At 47.5% G+C, this 22802-nt stretch overlaps 1 protein-coding gene across 2 annotated transcripts in view; it reads left to right on the top strand.

Annotated features, from left to right (window-relative positions):
• Slc45a4 (solute carrier family 45 member 4) overlaps window positions 1-22802 on the top strand; it is a 71078-nt gene that overhangs the window by 36172 nt on the left and 12104 nt on the right. For both annotated transcript variants that reach the window (XM_085678894.2, XM_048457461.3), the window contains exons 2-3: window positions 5581-6212; window positions 21797-21985. In XM_085678894.2, the coding sequence (XP_085535020.2) occupies window positions 5969-6212; window positions 21797-21985 (433 nt within the window). In that variant the 5' untranslated portion in view covers window positions 5581-5968. The remainder of the gene's footprint in view (window positions 1-5580; window positions 6213-21796; window positions 21986-22802) is intronic.

Genomic DNA, 22802 nt, shown 5'->3' with positions numbered 1-22802 from the left:
TTCTTTTTGGGCTGTGATAGAGAATACCAGAGATGGGACATGGAGAACCCACAAAGGAAGGGTTTCTTCCCTGCAGGGTCTTTGTGCCCAGGAAAGGCACAGCAAGGACCCGAATTCTCAGATAAGAGCTCTGCTTGGATAAGTTCAGATGGAGAGGACTAGGTGATATCCAGGCCTGCCTTGTCTCTGGGGAAATGGATGAGTAAGCCAACCAGGTGCCTCTGGAATTCAGAAGTGCTGTCATTCAAGTCTGGGAATGTTGAACAGATTGTTAAATTTGCTATTCTCTTCTTTTTGTCTATTCTCAGACAAAAGCATTAGACAACAAGTTAAAATACAAAAAGCTAGTAGCCTCGGTTAGATGAAGGGGGACATGTCTGCGTGAGTAAGCAATATTATTAGCTTTCAAATGTTCACTGACCAAGGAAGAATGAATCTTGGCAACAGAGGTATAGCAGGTAGATAAGGAATGAGCCTGAGAAGTGTGCAGAGCCTTGCGCGAGCCCCCAAGGGCTTTCCTCAAAGGTACAGGGTCGGCTTGAAAGAAAACCAAAGATGAGGCTATGCAGCACAGGCATTCTCCAAAAGACAAGTTGAATCCAGTCCAGATTCCAAAAGGACTTTTCCCCCAGAGCTCATCATGCCCTTTTAAAGTCCATATGCTCATAAAGTTCTTGGAAATGAATGTGGAAGAGTAATTTGGAGAATGCTGGGAAATGCAGAGTGGGAATTGACTCAGAAAGACTGCTGCAAATGGAGGCCTGGCTTCCGGCCTTTGACAGCATGCTGGAGCAGAGGCACCATCTTTAAATATTCCCCCTCTTTTCAGAGCAGGGGTGCCTGGCTTAGATAGGGCATCTGTCCTTCCTCAGGTCCTTACGTACCTCTATGTATCCCTCAGGCAACTGGGGTCCCTTTGTCCTGAGTGTGATTTCAAAGCTGCTTTACTAGTGGGTCCCTTGATCTAATTGCCACTTCCTAGGGCTTTGAAGAAAAGGTTGGACTTACTGGCTGTGCCAGGTGTTACCCTGATGGGGAGCAGATTGTCTTCCACAGTGACTGGCTTTATCTGTGTTGGTGAAGAAATGGAATCTGTTTTATTCTAGCTGTTAACATGACTTTATTAAAAATCCCAGTTCGAAAAGCTGCCTTCGAACTTGGAGGGCTAGTTGCCTTGCTGTGGTGTGAATGCCATGGGTTGGCAGTGTCTGGGAGTTAGCTTACAGACTGGGACGTTGTTCAGTAGGCCTTACACTTAATAACCGTTCCTTAGGGCTGTCTGAAAGATGCTCATGGCATTTGCTTGTGTGAAATATACTCTGTTCACCTAGACCATGTGAGCAGCAGCTACTCAACCCAACACATACAGTATTTACAAAGATTCCAGAGAGGCCAGACCTAGATGAGGAACTGGTTGCCGCTCACCAGGTGTGGCTGCTCCAGAACTCTGGAATATGGGAGTGGCAAGGAGAGGCACTAGGTGCCCTCCCAGCCACTGCCTTTAAGTGGTACATCATCTTTCATTGAACCACACTGGGCTCTTGATGTAAAACATCAAGTTCTGGTGTGAGCAACAGCAGGACCCAAGTTAGGGAGGTGAGGATGCTGGTGTATCATGAGGGGCTGTTTAACTGCTGGCATGGTGTGTCATTCAACCCTGCAAGTGCAGTGATGTTGGCAGGACCAGAACTTGCTGTCCTAAATGGCAAAGAGTCTGGAAAGGCTGGTGTGGCTTGAGCTGGTGCAGAGAGACAGGAAGCAGAGTAGAGCTGAGTGATGTGAGCCCCAGGGAGCACAAGCAGTTACAGTAGGCATCCCTCTTCTCAGAGCTGGACTGGACTGCATCCCCTCAAAAATGACAGCAGCATTCCAGGTAGATCCTTCAGCTGGGTGCCAGGCTCTTCAGGTTGCTGTCTCTGAGACTATGGGTACTAAGGCTGTCTGGCACCTGCGAGCACATCTGAGCACTCTGCCAACCGAGTCCTGACCTTGAATCAGTCAGTTCTGAGCCTTTGAGTAGGGAGACCCCAAACATTTCAGTGTCCCACTCCACCTCCCCTCTCAGTTTGATGTCTGCTTCTTCTTGCACTCACCTGGTATTTATACCACCCACTATTGTTCTACACAGGTAAAATGGAGGTATCTGTAGCTAGGCCTGGTGCCAACCGTGACCAGAAGCTGCACACTGTGCTATGCCATGGTTTGCTGAACACTTGCTGTTCTTACTTAGGCTTCTCCCTTAAGCTGAGCAGTGTAGTGTAGCTGTGGAGGCCTATCTTTAGTTGAAGGCACCACATCTTCAGGGCCAGATGTGGCTTGGTGGCATATGGTTCCTAGCTCTTGGGTACAGCCTGGGATGACACATTGACAGTGGTGGTGGGGTCAGATTGAGTGGGAGCTCTAATCCTAAAAGCTATTTCGATGGAGCAACAAAAGAACCTACTCTATTGAGAGATTCCTAAGAATGACTGACATGTTTCCAGGGCATAGGTCAGCACCCTACAACTTGGTAGTGAGATCCAGCCTGGAGCCCTGGTTCTGCTAGACTGGTCAGCAAGTTTTTACATTTTAAGGGGTTGTTTAAAAAAAAGAAAGAAAGAAACGAAAAGAAAACTAAACTAGATAGAATATACAGCAGAAGCTAAATATAGCTTTAAAAGAAAGCTGGCCACACTTGGGCTGGAGTTGATTCAGATGTGATTGATAATCAAGGGCTCAGACACTTAAATTTTATTTTTATTTATTCATTTATTTATTGTGAGTGCATAAGTGTTCACCATGAGTCATGGTGTGAGTAGAAATCGGAGAACGGCTTGAAAAGTTATTTTTCTCCTAACACCTTATGGGTCCCAAGGATGTCAGGCTATACTCTCTGAGTGATCTTGCTGGCCCAGGCTTGGACACCTTATAGAGACCCTTAGCATTACTCAGCCTTGGTGCTGATGGCTGGGTGCTGCAGAATGCCACAGGGTGCTGGGACTGTCCCTGACCAATAATTACTCTATTACATTGTGACTGGAATGGACTGCCTAGATTGAATTTGCACACTGTGTATTAGAGGTTTGTTTTGTAGTCTCATTTTACTTTCCCTTTTTAAAATTTATTTACTTTTATTTGTAATTTAATTTTTAACTTAATGTGCATTGGTGTTTTACCGTGGGTATCAGGTTCCCTGATACTGGAGTTACAGACAGTTATGAGCTGCCACATGGGTGTTGGGAGTTGAATCCCGGTCCTCTGGAAGAACAGGCAGTGCTCTTAATGACTAAGCCACCTCTCCAACACTCATTTTAGTTTTTGAGGCAAGGTCTTATGTAGCCCAAGCTTGCTGTGTAACCAGGACAACTGTGAACTCCATTCTTCCTGCCTCCATCCTGCAAGAGCTGATATAGTACAGGCATGCGCCATGACTGGTTTCAGAGGGCTGCTGCCACATCTCTGCTGTTGCTGCAGTGACTTTGGAGCCAAGTTTTAGCCCTGCATTTCAGGCACACAAGTTTCTGAGGATAGAGCAGAAGTGGGCCAAAGGCCACTGAGCATAACTTGAAGGGTTTGGCGTTTGTAATTATGTTTTTAGGACTGCTTGCAGAATAATCGCTGTTATCCTGTCCAGCACCAAACTGATCTGTTTCAGCTTCACAAACTGAATTGATACATGTTCCCAGAATGTCCCTGTCAGGAAGGGGCCAAGAAGTTAAACCATGGCCCCTGTTTTGACAAAAGACTGGCAGATTGACATAAAGAAAAACCATGGTGGTTTCTCTTGACAGTGCGTGGGCAGAGGTTGAGGTCAAGAGTAACAGAGCTGAGGGTAGGATTGGTTTCCTCACTGCTTTTACTGTGTGTTGGAAAGAGGAGTATAAGTAGGTAAGTTGTTTTAATCATGTGTATTGAGTATCTGTAAAGGGTTATGTGCACATGAGTGCCATTGTCCTCAGAGATAAGAGGTGTTGAATCCCCTGCCTAGCATGGGTGCCGGGAGCTGAACTTGGGTCCTTTGGAAGAGTAGGGAGGGCTCTTTACCACCAAACTCTTTCCCATCTCTCCATTCCTGTCACTGGGGTTTATATGGTAGAGTAGGTAGGTGAATGTGAGATTTCAGATGAGAGCTGTGGAATTTCAGTAAAACTGGGGACAGAGAAGCCAGTGTGTAACTGAGACTGCCGAATCTCTGGCGGGGGTTGGGTAAGGGTATGGTAAGCCTGAAGGGGTGGCTTATAGTTGCAGCCAAAGAGCAAAGTAAGTGGGGTGGGTGGGGAGAGCTGAAAGCCAGTAGGCTAGGAAATCTTCCCATTTGAGTTGTCCTGACCCTGCCTTGAGGGGACTGCTGAGAGAGGGACTAGGTGGTGCTTCCTCCCCTAGAAGGGGAGGAAGACTAGTTGGGACTCATTTGTTTGTTTGTCTCACTGTGTGGCGGTGGCTGTCCTGGAACTCACTCTGTAGATCAGGCTGGCCTCAAACTCACCTGCCTCTGCCTCCTGAGTGCTGGGATTAAAGATGTGCGCCACTATGCCTGGTTTAGAACTCATCTTTACTAAGTAACTATTACTAGAAATGTTATCCAAAGCAACTATTGAGAAATGTCTGATAAGACATTTCTACAGACTCAATTTCATATCCGATGGGAATGCTGCCCTGCATGATTCAGGGGACCTTTTTTGTAGCCCTTCAGATAGAACTGAAGATCTGTCTTCCAGAGAGGTCAGGGTGTTGTGCACCCCCATCTTTCCTCTTATTGTGGCAGCTGGCATGTGCTTGTGTGCATGCACATATTTGTATGAGTCAGGTTCTTGCTGTGTACTCCAGGCTAGCCTAGAACTCAAGATCCTCCCCTCTGCCTCACTACTGCATGGCTCACACCCATGTGCCACCACACTGCTGTTGGGGTCCTTTCTGAATGGACATGTTCAGTTATCTCTAAGAATCAATATATTACTGTGTGTGCGTCTAAGTTGAGACAATAAACAAGATGATCACAGAAACTGGAGTGGAGCAGACTCCAAGACTAGGCTCTTGTGTTGTAGGGCCTCTGGTAATGCCATACATAGGCAGGGCATCTCAGAACTGCTTGAAGTTTCAGGGTTTGGCATGTGTAAAGGTCTCTTGTTAGCTTTCATTTGATTATCACTGTGTTTTTCAACCTGGACAGGTCGAGGACTACTTCCCAAGCTGCTGCTGAGGACCCGGCACCCAGCCTCAGGATAGATTTCGAACTTGTCTATTAGGCCTTGGGCCTGGTGTCCCTGTCTGTCTAGCCTGCCTCTTCCACCTTTCATTGCACGTTTGCAGGCAGTGTCTCATGAACCCCTCTGTGACTCTCAGCTGCTTTCCCCAGCTTCCCTTTTCTTTCTGCTCTCTTTCATGATGCAACTGATGACTTCAGCCGCAGAAAATCTGACACAGGTGATGGTGTCTGTGTTGGAAAGCAAGCCAGCGTATTTTTTTCTGTCCACTTCTCTTCTGATTCCACTTCAGCCGCTCCAGGTGTAATTCTCAAGAGCCCACATGAATGTTGTCAGTGGTGGCAGGTGTGGGCCAAGGGGCCACCTGTGACTTCAGCTTGTCTTTGCTCTCTTGCAGATCCTCTAACCGCTCGATGGGGAGTCACAGAAGATCACTTGTGTGTGTCAGCTCCCTACCTCTCTGTAGCAAGAGAAGTGACTGCAGCGCCTCCACAGTCATGATGATGAAACTGGTATTAACTGAGTGGCCCTTATGGATTTTTAACTCTAATTCACAGTGAGCCAGCAAGCCATATGTTTACAGTCCAACCAAAAACCCTTCTGTGTTGCTGCACGTCTCGAGTGAAAAGTTGAGACACCTGTTGATACAGAGTGGAATATAAGAGTTACTTGCCGAGGAATGCACTTGCAGCAGAACAAGAAGACGTCTTAATTTATCGTTGGAGAGAGATGATAGTATTATTTATATAGGTAGAATAAATATATATACATATATTTTGGTGGTAATGAAAATGGCTCCGCAGAATGCCGACTCGGAATCTATGCAAGTACAAGAGCTGCCTATGCCCCTACCGGGCCCTCAGAAACCCAGACACCCAGAGGCCGAGACCCAAGAGGAGACCATCAGTGAGGGGTCCATAGACAGAATCCCCACACGCCTGTGGGTCATGCACGGGGCAGTGATGTTTGGCAGGGAATTCTGTTACGCCATGGAGACAGCACTGGTCACACCCATACTGTTACAAATAGGTAAGTATAGGACAGCAGGCTTGGCTACTGCTGAGTGCACAGCTTCAGCTCCAGGTGGTGGAACTGAAGGCACTGGGGAACCCTGCCATGGATCCTTGACCTCTGTGTCAGTTTTCTCCCGTTAACCTGGTTCAGGGGCTTGTTCCTCTGTGGTCTGGATTTTGCATCACATTCCTGATAGCAGGGCACTTGAGAAAAACTGGGCTTGGCTATGTTAGGCATACTAATTGGAGGCCATTGGCTGTACCACTATGGCAAATCAGGGATTCTAGTGTCATATTTGAGTTCTTGCCTATGGAATGGGTGTGAGTGCAATCCCACCTCAAAGGTGACTTCAACCTCTCAGGTTGCCACCAGAATGAGTTTGTCCCCAAAATTTCGTCAGAATCTTTAGTTTTCTCTGTAGACTACGGAAAAACTTAATTTCAGCTCTGAAATGTCATAAGAGAACTAGACAAAAGACTAAGCAATCTAGAGGCATCACATAATCAGGATTAATATTTTAAAAATCTGTCTGCTTTGGTTGTTTCAGCAGTATTTCTTGCCACAACATAACCACATCCTTGCATGGTGAGAGCTAACCCTGCTACACTGGGATTGGTCAGCTCAGCCTGTAGATTTGCTACCCCTGTGAATTCATCACTTCTTCCATCACAATGGGATGTGGCTTCGGCCTCAGAGCACACAGGTTTCTGTGGGAGCAGGCTTCCCAACACTGACGGTGCTCACAGCCTCACACATGCTTGCTCTGTAGCCCCAGTTAGTAAAGCCAGTGGATAGGTCTCATTCTCAGGTTCCACTGTGGATCTTGGGGTGCTTTTCTTTAGGAATCAGACTAATCTCCTTTCCCTTCTAAAGCCGGTTCTCAGAAGGGTGTAGGAGGTGGCCAGACGACTTATGGCACAGATGTGCTGGGGACTTGTCCTGGAGGGTTAGCAGGTATTGAGCTTGACCATACGTAGCTGTTTTATCATTGTGTCGCTTCTTATTCTTGGGGGCTTGTCATGTGAAGGCACTGGGGCAGACAGGCTGTGCTCACAAAAGACAACTTAGAGCAATGAGAGAGACATTGGGGAGGCATCAGGCTTGCTTGGTGTATGTTTTATTCAAAGCCTTCTAAGAACTGGCTTCCACTCAGGTGTTAAAAGCAGATCTGGAGCCAGCATGGGCTTCCATGTTGACTTGCTACTTCCATTGTGGCAATGGAGATGTGATTCACATCCCCAAGCTGCTGAGACCCAGGATCCACATATGCCTGGAGTCTTTACACTTCATGGGTTATACTATTTCTATGTGACCTTCAGCACTTTTTATTTTTTGGTTTCGAATATTTATTACATGAGGTTTGTTGTGTGTTTATAATTAATTATTTTACCATACATACCTCCCAAGTAGCTGGGATTATAGGCCTGAACTACCAGTCCCTCAGTGACTCCATCTTATTAGAGGTCTCTGAGGCTTCCTGGAGGGATCTGCATGACAGGGAAGGCTCCAACCAAGAGCCAGCAAGGCCCAAGGTTATGAGTTAGGAGCTTGCGAGAAACCAAATCTTGTCAGTGCTTGATAACAGAATTTTCCCCAGCTGAGCTTTGCAATGACCACAGCCTGGTCAAGGCCTGGAATGCAGCTGCTGAGAAACTTTGAGCCAAACTCCTGGACTGAGCATTGGGTTCCTGAGCCATAGAAATTGACTATGAGATGGCAAATGCTGTGAGCTCCTCCTCTGTATGTTTTGTCACATAGCAGTAGGTCGCTAATATATGGGTGCTGACTGTTATATTTGAAGCTTTATGGCCATACTGTTTCTAAACCCTTTATGATTTAGATCATAATACTTTCCCCATTACCTATACATAATCATCTTTCTAAAAGAGCATATCAAACTGCTTTAATTTTTTCAATTACATTGTTTGATTGATTGAGGGTTGTAGGGTTCGCGCTTGCTAAGGGAACAACTTTCAGGAGTCAGTTCTCTCCCACAGTGTGAGGCCCGGGAATTGAACTCAGGTCATCAGAGTTGGCAGCAATTGCCTTTACCTACTGAGCCATCTCATTGGCCGTCAAAGTGATTTCAAAGTGATGTTTCTATTGACCAATATCCCTTCATAAAAAAACTGTCTGCAGTTTGTGGTAGGAAGTCTGTTCTTTCTGTTTTAGAATGTTTAATTTCTCATAGAAACCTTCCTGACTGGAAGGCAGCAAGCAGAAGCTAGTGAGCAGAGAGCTTGCTCAATTTCTGCCCTTCAAAGTCAGTGGATCAGATGAGCTTGGTCCAGCAGTAGCCAATCAAGCAAGCATATGCAGGGTTGATCTTTGACGGTTCCCAAAGGTTCCCTTGTGTTGTCCTGTGAGTTACTCCTTTCAATTAGTAAGTTGTTTTTGTTGTTAAAATGTTGTGGTAAAGCTGATCATTGAGCCCTCATGTGGGGTGCAGAAAGGCTGTTGAATGTCCCATCTAGAGGAAGTCAGTTCTGCTTGCTGCTTGCCAACTTCCAGCTGTCACCAGCCATGTGACAGGCTGCCTCCCTAGTCATGCTTTTGTACCAACAAGTTTTGTAGCCTGTGTTCCCTGTGCTTTTACCACGGTATAACTCCTTGTACTATTGACACTGGACTGGGACCAATGGAGGGACCCTCAAGCCCTGTCTAGCATGGAGAGGCCAGTGTCCTCTGCTCTTGATAATGGCAATGTTTGGTCATTCTGATCCTAACCACACTAGGCATTCTCCCTGCTGGCCTCCAAGGAAGGGAAGGAATAAGGGAGGCTCCAAAAGGGTGGGTTGAACCGAAGGTGGTATGACTGGTCAGCCGCCCTTCTACCTGTGATAAATCAAGTGTTTTCCTTTAGGCCTAGTGGCATAGGGGGGTTCTGTGCCTGTAAGGCGGTGGTGTTGGAAGGCACTGTGTCCCACAGCCAAAGCTGACTTCTTAGAGAAGCCTTGGCTCTCCTTCATCCAATGCTTGTGGCTTTACTTCTGTTCCAACACCTCTTCTGAAAACAGTCACTGAGTTTACATGTCTGAAATGCTGCAAGTCTGGCACGTGGTGAACGCTGCTGCTTCTTCACCTAGGCTCCCACAGAGGCTTGAGTACCTTTGCTTTGCACAGCTTTCAGTGAAGTAAAACCCCCAGATCAAAACATCTGGAAGTCTCATCCCCGTAGAATGAGTAAAGACAAGGGCTATTAACTGAGCTCACTGGACTCCAGGGTCTTGTTCTCAGGGTCAGCACCACCATGCTACACCACTTGAGACATGACAGGTCAAGAGACTTCTCACGAGATCCCAGACCATATCCTCAGTTCCCCACTGTGCAGGTATGTTCAGAGGGCTTCATTCTTCTTATTGTTGATGCTTGAACCTTGGGAGGAGGGCGTTCAAGGTAGGGTTTCTCTGTATAACAGTCCTAGCTGTTCTGGAACTCACCTTATAGATCAGGCTGGCTTCAAACTCACAGAGATCATCCATCCACCTGCCCCTTCTTAGTACAGTTTACATGTATGTGGAGTTAGGGGTTGGGCCCAGGGCCTACAGCATGTTTGCCTTGTGCTGTTTCACTGAGTTACATCCTTGGCTCAATTTTCACTTTTTACTTTGGTTTTTGTTTTTGAGACAGGTTCTCTCTATAAACCCCTGGCTGTCCCAGACTTGCTATGTAGACCAGGCTGGTTTCGAACTCACAGAGATCTGCCTGCCTCTGCCTTCCAGATGCTGGGATTAAAGGTGTATACCACCAAACCTGGCTATTTGTTTGCTTGTTTTTGGTTTGCTTGCTTGCTTGCCTGCTTATTTTGAGACAGGGTGTCAAAAAGGCTACTCTTGAACTCCCTGTGTACCCCAGGCAGATCTTGAATTTGTGCTCTTTCTACTTCTGACTCCAGGTAGCAGGGATTATGGGCCTGGCCACCAGACGTGTTATACCTCAGCTCTTTTCTTGTCCCTGGAGCAGAAGCTGAGCTCTTCCTACCCAGCCTGCGCTCCCTGAATGCCATCACCTCCTGTAGTGCTGTCTCCCACTGTCAGTAAGCCTAACATTGGGATCAAGAGCCAGGACTTACTTGGAATCAAGAGACCACCTTGTTTGTGAAGGAGCCCTACAGTGGAGGTGCCAGTCTGGTGCTGGGGTGCTGTTGCTCAATCCCTGGGTCTGGGAAGAAGTCTTTGGTGCACAGGAGGTGACTGGTGTGCTGTGATGGGAAAGAATGGGGGTAGTGTGACAGGGACCTGAGTTGTCTGCAAATGGGACAGGGCGTTTGCATAGAAGAGATAGTTCCCTAATACTACAGAACTCCAGGTACCAATGTTACTGAGATAGGCATGGCCCAGTCCAGTGCATGTAGTGACCCCACCTACCTTTCCAAGCCCCGTCTTACAGGATAGCTCTTGTAAATTTTCAGCACCATCTTCTTGGTGTGATGCTATTTTCATCCCATTCAGAATTCCAGCACTCTATAGTCTTAAGACATTGAAATGTCCCATTCTTGTCTCACCTCTTCTGAGGGTCCCATGCTAGGCAGCCATCTTTATCCCTAAAGTGACTTTGTCATTTTCCCTTGTCATTGTCCCTAAAGTGATTCTTGGTTTTGTTCTTGTTTTTGTCTTTTGTGTATTTTTTTTTCATTTCACTTATTCTTCTGGGTGTGTGCACACTCATGTTGTGCATGCACACACCACAGTATTAGTGTCAAGGTCAGAAGATAACTTTGGAGAGTCACTTCTCCCTTTTATGGGATCCAGGGATTGAACTTGATTGTGGTTTGCTTGGCAAGTGCTTTTACTCACCAAACCATCACACAGAACCTCTTCTGTGTGTTTGAAACAGTGTCACTCTGTACTGGCCTCAGCATGTAGACTCTTCTCTTGGCTTGTAGTAGACCTCTGCTTCTACCTCCAAGTGTGTGCCATCATTCCTAGCCTCCACTCTCTGTGAGATGGGAAGCCAGCTGACTACCAGACTGCCAGTCCCAAAAGTCTGAGCAGAAGCAGGGCCTGAAAGATCTACAGAGCACGCACATACCTGCCCTGACGGCCCATTATAGCTGGTGTTGTATTCTGCCATTTATAGATAACATGACTCTGGCATCTCAAACTCAGGACCAGATGTGAACGTACAGCTGCCTTTGAAAGGCAAATTTGGAAGCACACTGCTCAGGAGTCTATGGGAAACTTGTAGAGAGCCAGCCTAGCCTTGTTGGGTGCCCTCCTGTGCTATGTTCCCATGTTAAATTCTTCCCTTGAGAAGGAGTTCAGTCTCCTGCTAATGTTTATTGTTTCCCTCTTGGCTCAGGAAGTATACTCAGGGGAAAAGGAAAATCAGATAACAGAGAAAAGGGTGCCTTTTGTTGTAGTCTATGGGTTTGACTCATTAATGACGACTGAGCTAGTGTGAGAGCCTACCTACTCTGCTTTGGTGAAGGTTCAGAAGAGTAGCACCCAAGAGCAAACAGTGAGGTCTGATGAGGAAAAGCTGGTTTACTGCCTCCCACATGCAGAGTAGAACTGCTCACCAGTTTGTGAGCACACTCTCTGTGGAAGCTCCTGGGAAATGGGTGTGTTTCTAGGATTCAGTTGGCCGAAGCTTGAGCCCACCTCTTCTCCTATTGGAAATGCCTGCCCTTTTTTAGTTGTCTACACAGAGACACTGGAAGATGAAAACAACCTTCCGTGCCTTTCAGTCCCCAACAAGGGGTTGTGTAAGGCACAATCAGGAGGCTGGAAGCATGAGCAAGATGCTGATATACCAGCCACAGCAGCCTGGCACTGAGTTGTCAGCAGGGTGGCTATGACCTGAGTCCAGCCCTTTTTAGGACCCCAGCAGACTGCCTCCAAAGCTGGCTGCCTTCTTGTGGCTCTGACTGTCCCTTTCATGTTGAAGTGCATAAACATGGCAGGCCTTTGGTGAGAACTGAGAAGCACCATTCCACAGGAGGCATCTAAGTACAGTGCATGTCTATAGCAAGCATATGCACATGTAACACGCACTGTGTAGATACTGCAGGTGTTCCTGTGACTTCTCACACTGGCTTGTGCTATATGCCCTACCCTGCAGGGTCTACATGCCTTGTCAGTGCTGCCTTCCTGCCACTCAGATGCACTTAACTCCTCTCACAGAGTTCTTGTTTTGACCCTTAACATCCAAGAGCTTATGCAGGTAGCACACCTTTGGTTTGTTACCTCTTGAACGCCCAGGGCTGTGGATGTAGCACAGTGTCAGTATGCATATATAGTGTGCTTGAGTGCTGGAGTTCGGCATCAGAACCCACACCACCTTCATCACCCCCACTCCCAGTAAAGGCACCAACTGTGTAGAAGGATCATTTGAACTATGAACTTTAGCCATCCTGGCAATAGAATGAACCCCTCGTCTCACCTGTTTTTGAAAGGTAATACTAGGGGTAGAATTCAGGACCCAGTGTGTTGGGTAAGGACTTTACCATCTTGTTGTACCATGTGTGCCCCCTGCCCCACCCCCTAGTTCAACAGAAGTTCATCTCAGAGAAAAAACATTGTCCTGGAGCTATCACTCTTGAAATAGTCTCATTGGCAGGAAGAACTGAGGAGCACCCTGTCCCACTTTACAAGGGTAGCTACTTGGTATGGCTAGAATGAGTACTGCAGGAGTGAGGGCGCTTAGCCACAGGCTCCTTCCTCAGGCTCCCTCCTGTGCTACACCTCAGCCGGCAGGCTTACAGTGCCACATCACCACCCCAGGAACCCTAAGGAAAGTATCACGTACATTCAGAGGCTTCTTACATGCTGTCTCTAGGTCCTTCTCTATAGAGTGTTGTGTGCCCTGTGGTGAGGCTACAGCAGTGTAGGCTGAAGGTGACACTGAGGGGGCAAATGGCCAATGAGGGGTGAATCTTGAGGACCTTCTGCTCAGTGACGTAAGTTGGCGACAAAAGGACACACACTGCATAGACAGAAGGCAGAGTGGTGGGTGCTAGGGAGAGGGAAGGGAGTGTTTACTGGGGACAGTATGCTGCACGTTGTTGACTGGTTAAAATAGAACTTTTCATGTGTATTTCACCAGTGACTTCCCACCTCCCAGAGACCCAAGAAAGACTGAAGAGTGCCTTTGTCACCTGCAGTTGGCCTCCCCCATACAGACAGGACTGTGATGCTCTGAGGGACAGTCCTCTGTGCATCTTGTGTGTGTGTGTACATGCATGGTGTGCTTGCGGAAGATGGAGCAAGTAACTCCCTAATTGTGGTCACAGTGACGGGGAAGCAGCTTGTGCTCGGTACTGTGTTTTGGAGGGAAGTCTGGATTTCCTTGCTTTTCAGATCATTGTGTTTAACAAACAATGAAATAGTCACCGCAGTCATTTTTCCCAAGGAATTCCATAAGCTGTTATTTTTTTTTTGTCAGACTCTTACTAAGCGCCTGCCTGTTGGTGCTGGGCAGTGTACCTGGCATGGAAGTGACATGGCTGCCCAAAGCCTGGGGCTTGCCTGGACACTGGACATGTCACCTGGACTGCTGCTTTGCAGAAAAGAAAGGCTGTAAGTGAGCACAACTGCACAGTTGGCTTGAGGCAGAGGTTGTGGGATTTGCCCCGAATTCCCTCTGGCTGGAGTCTTCCTGTTGCCTCTCAAAAAGACAGAATTGAGGAACATTAGGGATGTGCTGATGGAGAGAAGGTGGGGGTTCCCTGGCTAAGTGCAGGAGGAGAGCTTGTGAATTGGGGCTGTTTCTGAGAAGCACTCTGAGTGCTGAGTGGAGTGAAGGTGAAGGCTGCACAGCACGGCAAGGCCAATTAGTGTAACAGGAGCAGGATGCTACCATTCAGAGTCGGCATGCCTCAATAGGGATTTGCTCCAGACCTCTGAATTGGTGTGTGTGATGCAGGGATGGTCTAAGAGGCACTTGTTAAAGTTACATAGTCACTGTGTGTTTTAGAACAGAGTGACAGGACATAGAGCATACATATCAAGTTAATGAAGGCAAAAAACTTATCAATTCCTGTAGGAAATGATTATTTAAAACTTTATGATAAAAGCCAAAAATAAGTAAAATTTTTAACAAAATACCACAAATAGGTGTTGAAAAGATAGATCAAGAAACCAGCAACCCAGAGATTCCATAAAGGCCCAGAGGTGCTCTGTGTGTCAGACATTAGTGTACAGTATAGGTAGAGAGTGCGGCTTCTGGGAAGGGTCTGCCGATGTCATGGGAGAAGTGGGATTTCTAAAAGATGCAGAGTACGGGATGGCCTCAGAGTGTGGCAGTGGATGACTTTGAACTCTTGACCCTCAGGCCCTCACCTCCCAAGTGCTGGAAGTACAGGAGTGTGCCACCACACTCTGCTACCTGGGAAATCTTAAAACCAGTGCTGTCTTTACTCTTAAAAGTAAAGTCAGTCTTAAAAGAACCAGTTAGTATAAAGGTGTCCCCTGTATCACTTGCCTTGCTTGTGCAAGACCCTGGATCCATCTCTAATGTAGAAGAAAAGGTAACTAAACTGAAGCTGCACAGAATATGTACGCATGTAGCTTGTTTAGACAGTTATAAATAGGACTTGTCTTTGGTGCAAAATGGGTTGTCTGCTTCCCCTTTTTATTTTTGATTGTACTTTGCAGTGCTGTAGAGTAGAACCAGGGCTTTGCACATGTTAGGCAAGCATTCTGCCACTGAACCACATCCCTGGTGAAATGAGGACCTGGATCGATGTTATAATTTGTAACTTGTGGGCACATCACAATAAAGAACTATCCATCATCCTCCATTTCTGTAGGTTTCATTGTAGACAGATCTTAAAAGGAGAAGCCTAGAGGAAACTGACAGCAGGGGATGGACAAGTAGGACTTTCTCCGACAGAGTAGCCTGGTCACATTTACACATAAGCAGAACCATAAGCAGACTATGCTCCAAAAGGTACCAGAGGACTCCCCTCTACACACACACACACACACACAGCCACCCATGCTTCCTTCTTGGGGTCAGTTGCCTTCCACTTATACTTCCTTGCCAGGGTCCTGGTCACTGACATAAGCTATAAAGGCTCTGACTCCGTTCCTGCTCTGGAAGCTTGTCTTGAGCTACTCACTTCCACTATCTATCTTTTCCCTGGACTCGTACCAGCTCAGTACTACCCCATCATCCTCAGCACTACTACCCACTGACATCTGGTAAGACATTCCTTCCTGCTCCTAGGTGAAACCTTGTCCCAGGCTGCTTTGTCTGTTTTCCTCCTGCCAAGCATGACAGTGTACGCCTGCTGGGTGGAGTGACTCATGCTGGTGGTGGCTGTGTGTAGCGGGGAGCTCTCTGTGCCTCTTGTGTCAATAGATCTTCAGGTGCATACCTCACCCCATCTTCTAAATGAAGTGGAGGGTAAGGCAGTGGGAGCACCTTACTGGGTGCCAGTGCTACTACCAAAGCCAAGGCGACCTCTCCAACACCCATACCCAGGTCTCCAGTGTGAAACAGGCTTGTACCTCCTGGTACTGTTGTTGGGCATGTTGAGTTTCATTTGGGAAAATGTCACCATGTGTATGACATCTTTCCATTCATCGCTGTCCTGTCAGCTTTTTCCAGGAAGTGGAATTACCTGGGTATGTGTGAGACTTGATTTCATAGGAAAGTTATGTGTTGGTACCTACATAGGGCTGTATGACTTCCCCTGATGCAGCATTTTTAGCCCTGAATGAGGTTGAAGAGGGAGGAAGGCACCAGACAGACCCTGCCCCACAGCCTCTGTGCCCTACCCAACAGAGCCTTTTCCTACGGGTGCTCAGGACCCATTTCTTTTAGGTGCCAGGTGCCGTAGGGTTCTTAATCTTTGTGCAGCTATGGGAGTGGTGGCACAAGGACCCCATAGTCTCATGTCGGTTCAGAAACTACCTGGCCTCGGTGTGGACCCTGGAAATGATTAATTTCCTCCATACATCTTACTCCACATGGAAGAGAGTCCAGTACTTGGCAGTGGACTTGGTGATGGATATGTGTCCATTAAGTGTCTTTAGCTTCAGAGCTTTCCTAGCCTGCATCCTAGTCTGAATCAGTGACTTGGGGTCAGACCTGTCTGCATTGTCTTCAGACAGCTGTATCTGCAGTACAGTGTGGACGTTCATGGGGATCTGTTCACCCAGAGCAAGTGGACTCCCTGAGCCCCTGCTTTATTTCTCTTTGGAGAGGAAATTGGTGGGGGGATCTCTTAAGACAGGCTCTCGTGTGGCCCAGGCTAGCCTTGAGCTGGCTGTATAGCCAAGGATGGCCATAAACTCCTGATTATCTTACCTCCACCTTCTAAGAACTAGGCTGGTAGACATTTGCCTTCTTCCTTGAACACTTTCTTACAACTATGTAACTGAGCTGTGAATCACCCCGGGCTGTGGGTAGTAGAAGCGTAGAGGTGACATGTGACAGTTGAGTGGCAATCCTTTGAAACAGAGCTAGGAAAAACCACCAGAGTAGCTTCTAGTTTCACTCTTTCCTTATCTTCCCAAGGCACTGGTGACTTCAGAATGTTCCTTGAAACTCTGTGGCCCTGCCTTTAGTTGGAGATGTGCATTCTCCCAGTGCAGACCCTCCCTACCCAGGGAGGCCCCAGTGTTAGGATTCAGGCATTATGTTGTCCCGTCACCTGGTAGGATGTACTTTAACACCCAGTGTCTCAGCAGACCTTGCTTTGGTTCTGGCATGGCAGCAGGTGACCATGACCTGGTCTATGGAAAGTAGCCCATTCTTCCCACGCTGTAGCCTTAGCAAGGCCATCCTGAAATGGACTCACAGTGAGCTTGCTATTTGAGATTCCTGAGGTCAGTCAAGGATGCTGAGGTTTTCCCACGAAGAACTACTTCTCACCAGTGCGTGTTATCTTGGGGTTTTGTCCAGGAGTACAAACCTATCTGGCCTGGCAGGCTTGTCCATTGAGAGAAAGAATGAGTTCCTATTTCCATCCTGGACCTTTTGTTTTGTTAAATATTTATAGGCCACTTTCCCAGCCTCCCTCCCCCACAAAATACCAGTTTATCAAAAATGTCCTTGTGAATAGAAACCTCTGCATGTGACCCAAGCATTGCAGTGGGCTGTCCCATGTACACATAGTGACACAGTGAGTATTTCCTGTGAGCAGGGAACCTTCCGGGTCCCACCATTGTTGTTCAACCTTTGCCTGGAAAAAACCAAAAATTATTTACTAGGGACCGGCTTTGTGTTTGTTTAGGGCTTTGCTGGGAATCGCCTGGCTGAGACATCCCAGGGACGTGCTGGCAGCCAAGTGTTGGGGGTGGCAGCACCCCTTGCTCATCCTGGGCAGCACTGGAGATGCAATGGGAAGTATCAACTTGCCTGTGTGATGGAACAGTGTTGTCACCTGGTTAGAGCCAGTTCTGGGGCAGGCAGCTTTAACTATGATTCGGTAGCCCTCATACAGGTAGCTGAAATAGGGCATTTGATCTCCCTGGGGCCAGGGTCTGGAATCTAAAATAGACTTCTGGGTAGACTGCATGACAAAAACAAACAAACAAACAACAACAAAAACCCCAAACTGCTGTAATGTCCCCACTGGTGCTATTTGTGTCCCTGTGCTTGTGTCCTTGGCTGCTCTCTTTGATTTGCACAGCTCTGGATGTCTATAGCCAATGATGCCACCCCTCAACCTTGCACAGCTAAACACAAGACTGCCTAGCCATGTTTCCTACTCCAGTAGGAGTCTGCATTCCTCCAGCACACAGTGCAGTACCTGGTATATCACCAGGCTATCTAGCAAGCAACCACCACCCTGTGGCTGCTAGCATCATGTGGAGGTCTCACCCTGTACAGGTATGTACCTCTTCCAGGAGAGAACTTGGGGTGGAGTACTGGTATGACTGGTCATTATCCTGTCACAGGTACTGTGGAACACAGTAGTGTCCACTGAGTGGCCAGCCATGATATTCTTAATGAAACACAGCAAAAACTGGCAAGACTTGAGGCCAAAATGTGGAGCTTAACATTGTAGCTAACATTCCTACTTGAGCAGTGGTAGAGTGGTTGACTGAGCACAGAGAATGCAGACCCAACAGTACTGAAAGGCATGGCCGTTCTACAAGGGTGTCCTAGTTGATTTTTTTTTTTTTTTTTGTCATCTTGACTCAAGCTAGAGTTACCTGGGAAGAGGAACTTCAGTTGAGAGAATACCTCAATTAGACTGACCTGATTCATGATTGACATGACCCAGGTCATTATGGGTATTGTCAGACCTATGCAGGTGATCCTAAGTTGTATTTTTAAAAAGCCAGGAAGCAGAGTTCTGCACAGCTTCTGCATCAGTTCCTGTCTCCAATCCTGCCTTGAGTCCCTGCCATGACTTCCCTCAGTGATGAATTGTGACCTGAAAATTGTAAGATGAAATAAGCTCTTTCCTCCCTGATTTGCTTTTTATCATGCTATTTATCAGAACAATAGAAGACAAAGGGCTAAAGTTAAGATTGACAGCTCATAGTCCAGTTCTTGTCTCTGCCCCTGGAGCCAGTGAGTGAGCAGCCCCAGACGCCAACAGATGGAGTGGCTGTGCTTAAGACTTTACTGATGAACATTGAAACGAATTTTATAAGCTTTTTTTTTTTAGTTCATTTATTTTTATGTGTATGGGTGTTTTGCCTGCAAATAATGTCTTTGTACTACATGTATGCCTGGTACTCGTGGAGGCCAGAAGAAGGTGTCAGATCACCTGAGAATGGAGTTAGAGATGGTTATGAACTGTCATAAATGACAGGTCCTCTGGAAGAGCATTCAGTCCTCTTAACCACTGAGCCATCTCTCCAGCCCCTCTATAAGCTTTTTGTGCCAGAAAGTATTACAGCCATTTTTCTTTTCTTTTTTTAATTGATTTTATTGAGCTATACATTTTTCATTTTTTGTAAGATCTGTGTAGAAGGCAGCATGATCTTGGGCAGCTGAGTTTGCTCACCTGTTCTGGAACCATAGCTTTTGGGCTGTGGTGGCTATAGTAGCTGTCAGTTCCTGCAGAAGTTGTAACAGCTGGTCCAAGGTCTCCTATCTCTATTCCTGGCCAGCCTCCTGCTAGCCATGCCAACCTGGAGGAGCCAGTACTTTTCACTGACTCTCACTTGCTGCCCCAGTAAGTGTCGGTGCATGACCACACTCGGTAACTAGCTCTTGGCTGCTTCAAAGGCCATTGTGGGTACAGCAGGGCCTGTTCAACATCATATGTATACATCTTGTGGCCAATAGATGGATGCATCATAGGATAGCTATGAGCACAGCCCAGTGTATTAGAGATGACAGTGTCCTCTCAAAGTGTCAACAAGTTGGACACTTTGCTCTAGAGCCTGCACTATCTTCTCTGAGAGCATCTATTGTTCTCCTCTAGTCTGTTGAGAACTGTAGTAAACTACTCATCTGTAGTCTACACCAGAGGTGGGAAGCACATTATGCTCCCATCTACGTGCTCAGATGAATATCTGTCTTTCCCACTGTCTGAGGTACTTCCTGTCCCTTTGCTAGATGCTGCAGACTTAAGAGCATCTCAATCATCTGTGACTCCTGTCTACCTGTATGTGTCATCTGCCAGTGTGACTTTGTTGAAGTCTCTGTTCCTAGGGGCTGATGGCTGGACCTACTGATACGATGCCAGGCTCTGATGATATTGTCACTGTCACCTCATAGGGAGAGTTCTGGCCAGTGAGAGCACCTGGGTTAAAGGTCTTTGCTAAGAGTCAGGCGGTTGGACTGTACAACAGCGCAGTATCAGTTCTAAAGAGGGACTGTGGATAGAGAAAGGTCCTGGCCTATGCGGGCCTTGTCTCACAATTTGATTGAGTCAGCAAACCTCTATATGTCCTGTCTGGCTCTTGATTGGAAAAGAGACTTGTTGGTCTCAGTGTCCCCAGGGAGCCATAGCCTGACTGGAACAAACCAGGACTTCTGGGTCTATATAGCATGGAACCCTGTATACAGAGTTGGGTAGGCACAGTGGGCAGCAGAAGGCAGTGGTACCTCCTGAGTGGATAACCCTCCCCTCTTCCCCAGGTGTTGGCACAGTGACAGCAAGAGGGTTGCCCTAAGCCTCTTAGAGAGGGCAAGCCTGCTAAAATGTCCCATAAAGATGTCCCATGTACACAGGAATGATTTGGGCTCCTTGTTTACTTTGAGTTGGTGGTGTAACCAGTGGGAGGCTCATGGCACATCTCTGTCCTCTGAACCCCAGACTGCCTTGTTCACTCTGGGTTGTTTTGAATAGGGGTTGTACCGAGACACAGGGCATGTGACATGGGTATTTCTGAAAGCAGGCAAGGGTAATATGGCCAAGAACAGCCTTGGCTACTTGAGTGCCTTGCCTAGTAAGGCTGAAGAGCTCGTATTATTCCCACCCGGCTTGTCCAGCAGAACTCACTGGGCAAACTCTAGTTCCCTGAATATTGTCTGTTCTGCTGACTTGGGATGGGAACAGATCTAGCCTTCCTGTGGCCAGGCACGGCTGCAGAGGTCAGAACACATACCTTAGACCCTGGCAGAGTGCCCTGGTACCGAATGGCGTGATGGCAAGGGGTTCTGCAAGGTGCTTCCTCCCTGACGCTTGCCCTCCTCCCACGCGACATTTATTTTTCTTGCCAGCTCAACATGAGTCTGTTTCCTCAGTGTCCTTAGAGTGTGAAATGCTTGTCTGATGAAGTGGTGACATGCCAGGCCCTTTAAATTTTAAACAAACTATGGGTTGTTATAAAATGGGGAGAGTTACGCTGATCTTGTGCTGACACTCAGAGCCTCCCAGCCACATCCAGGACATATGGTGTGCCATTGCTCACCCAAGCGGCCAGTCACTGCCCTCGTACCAGCACTCTGACTTGTAGTAGCAGATTCCTCTGTGAGGCTTTGGCTGTCACTCAAGGGAGTGGTGTGGTATGTGCTCATGAGCAAGGATCTCTGTGGTGTAGAGAGAGGCTCATGGGAACTGCTGGCAGCTGTGTAAGTACATTCTAGTTGCTGTGCAGTACTCTGGCCTGTGCCAGGGCCGTCCTCCTTCATCTGCTCTGCTGACACCACATTAGAATTTACATGACAGGGAGGTGACATAGACTCTGGTGTCAGGCTACCAGGTCTATCCTGTGGCTACCACATTCGCTCTGCCATGACTGGACAGTTAGAAAAACTAAATGGAAGAAGGGGCATTGGGTGCCCCTTGGCTCCAGCTGGTTACGTGTGGCTTTATACCACCCCAGTGCTTGGGGCACTCACTGCCAAGGTAACTGAGGGCCTTGGCAAGACCCTCTGTGATAGTTTTTCCCCAGTGAGATTCAGAGTTAAGTGGAATTATTATTATTATTATTATTATTATTATTATTATTATTATTATTATTATTATTCCTGCAGTTGTTAGCCACTATGCCCACTTGCATGATATGGAGAGACAGGGGCACTGAAGGACTTTGTAGCAGCTCAGCCCTGCTAAGCATGGTGGCCCTGAAGACAGAGCCCAGTACTGGTCCAAGGTCTGGAGTACTTTTTATTTAGCATCCTCAGAGCTAGAAGGCATTCAGAGAAAAGGTCTATCCTGAGAAGACTTGAGGGGGCAAGAGTCGGTGTTTATGTGTGGTGTACATGAGTGATGAGTGACAGACTGTATGTCCCTGCAGGCCTCCCTGAGCAGTACTACAGCCTCACCTGGTTCCTGAGCCCCGTCCTCGGCCTCATCTTCACACCGCTTATTGGCTCTGCAAGTGACCGGTGTACCCTGAGTTGGGGCCGCCGGCGGCCCTTCATCCTTGTGCTGTGTGTGGGGGTCCTCATCGGTGTTGCACTTTTCCTCAATGGCTCTGCCATCGGTAAGTTTTTGCTGAGCTTACACTAGTGCATGCTTTGGGGGCCTTATCTTATCTGTGGCTTAACTGGGTCACTGTGTGCAGGGTCCAGCTTGGGCCGCTGAGGGCCTCTTGGTGGAGACTGCAGTGGGGAGCTTGGTAGTGGAGCTGGCCCCACATGGGAAAGCTGGAGGAACCTGTTCACAGGGAAACGCTTCCTGTTGTGATGACTTGTTTTAATGCGCGTCTGACACCACGTCCTGTTTCCAGAGCGATTTCAAAAATTATCTTTTCTTTTTTTGTTCTCCTTTTCTTAGACGTGGTAGTGAAAATGTCCAGAACCCAGTTTGCTGTTTGTTTTCTTGGTTCATGCCTCATGGGTTGTTTTGCTTCTTTCTGTTGTTTTGTTTTTAATTAAAGCCACTCTGTGTGGGAAAATATTTTCTGCCTTGCGGGCACCCTTCAGAACTGGTGGAAACAAAGCCTTGTTTTTTTGGCTCAGCGGGTGAAGGAGCGCAGTGTGGGTTCTGAAGCACAGGTCTACCCAAGTTTCAGTGGCAACAGGACTGTGGACAGAGGGTTCCAGGAGACCACCACCTCCATGGGGACCCACAGCTTCTCAGGACCAGGATAAGGACAGTCTGTGGCAACTTTGTTTCATTCCCCTCCTGGCTGGAGTATCTCCTTGCTAATTCCTACCTGCACAAGACAGCCACCTCTACCAGGAACTGCTCCTATCTAGGAATTTGGGGTTGCCACTTTCCTGACATTTGCTGCTTGCCTTGGGCCTGTCAAAATCACGTGAAAGTGATCCTTTACTTCCCCATATGCAGTGACATGT

The sequence above is a fragment of the Myodes glareolus genome, chromosome 19 (assembly GCF_982192425.1).
Source record: "Myodes glareolus chromosome 19, mMyoGla1.1, whole genome shotgun sequence".
Lineage (NCBI taxonomy): Eukaryota > Metazoa > Chordata > Mammalia > Rodentia > Cricetidae > Myodes > Myodes glareolus.
The sequence above is the reverse complement of the archived record's forward strand: the minus strand, read 5'-3'. Positions and strand labels throughout refer to the sequence as shown.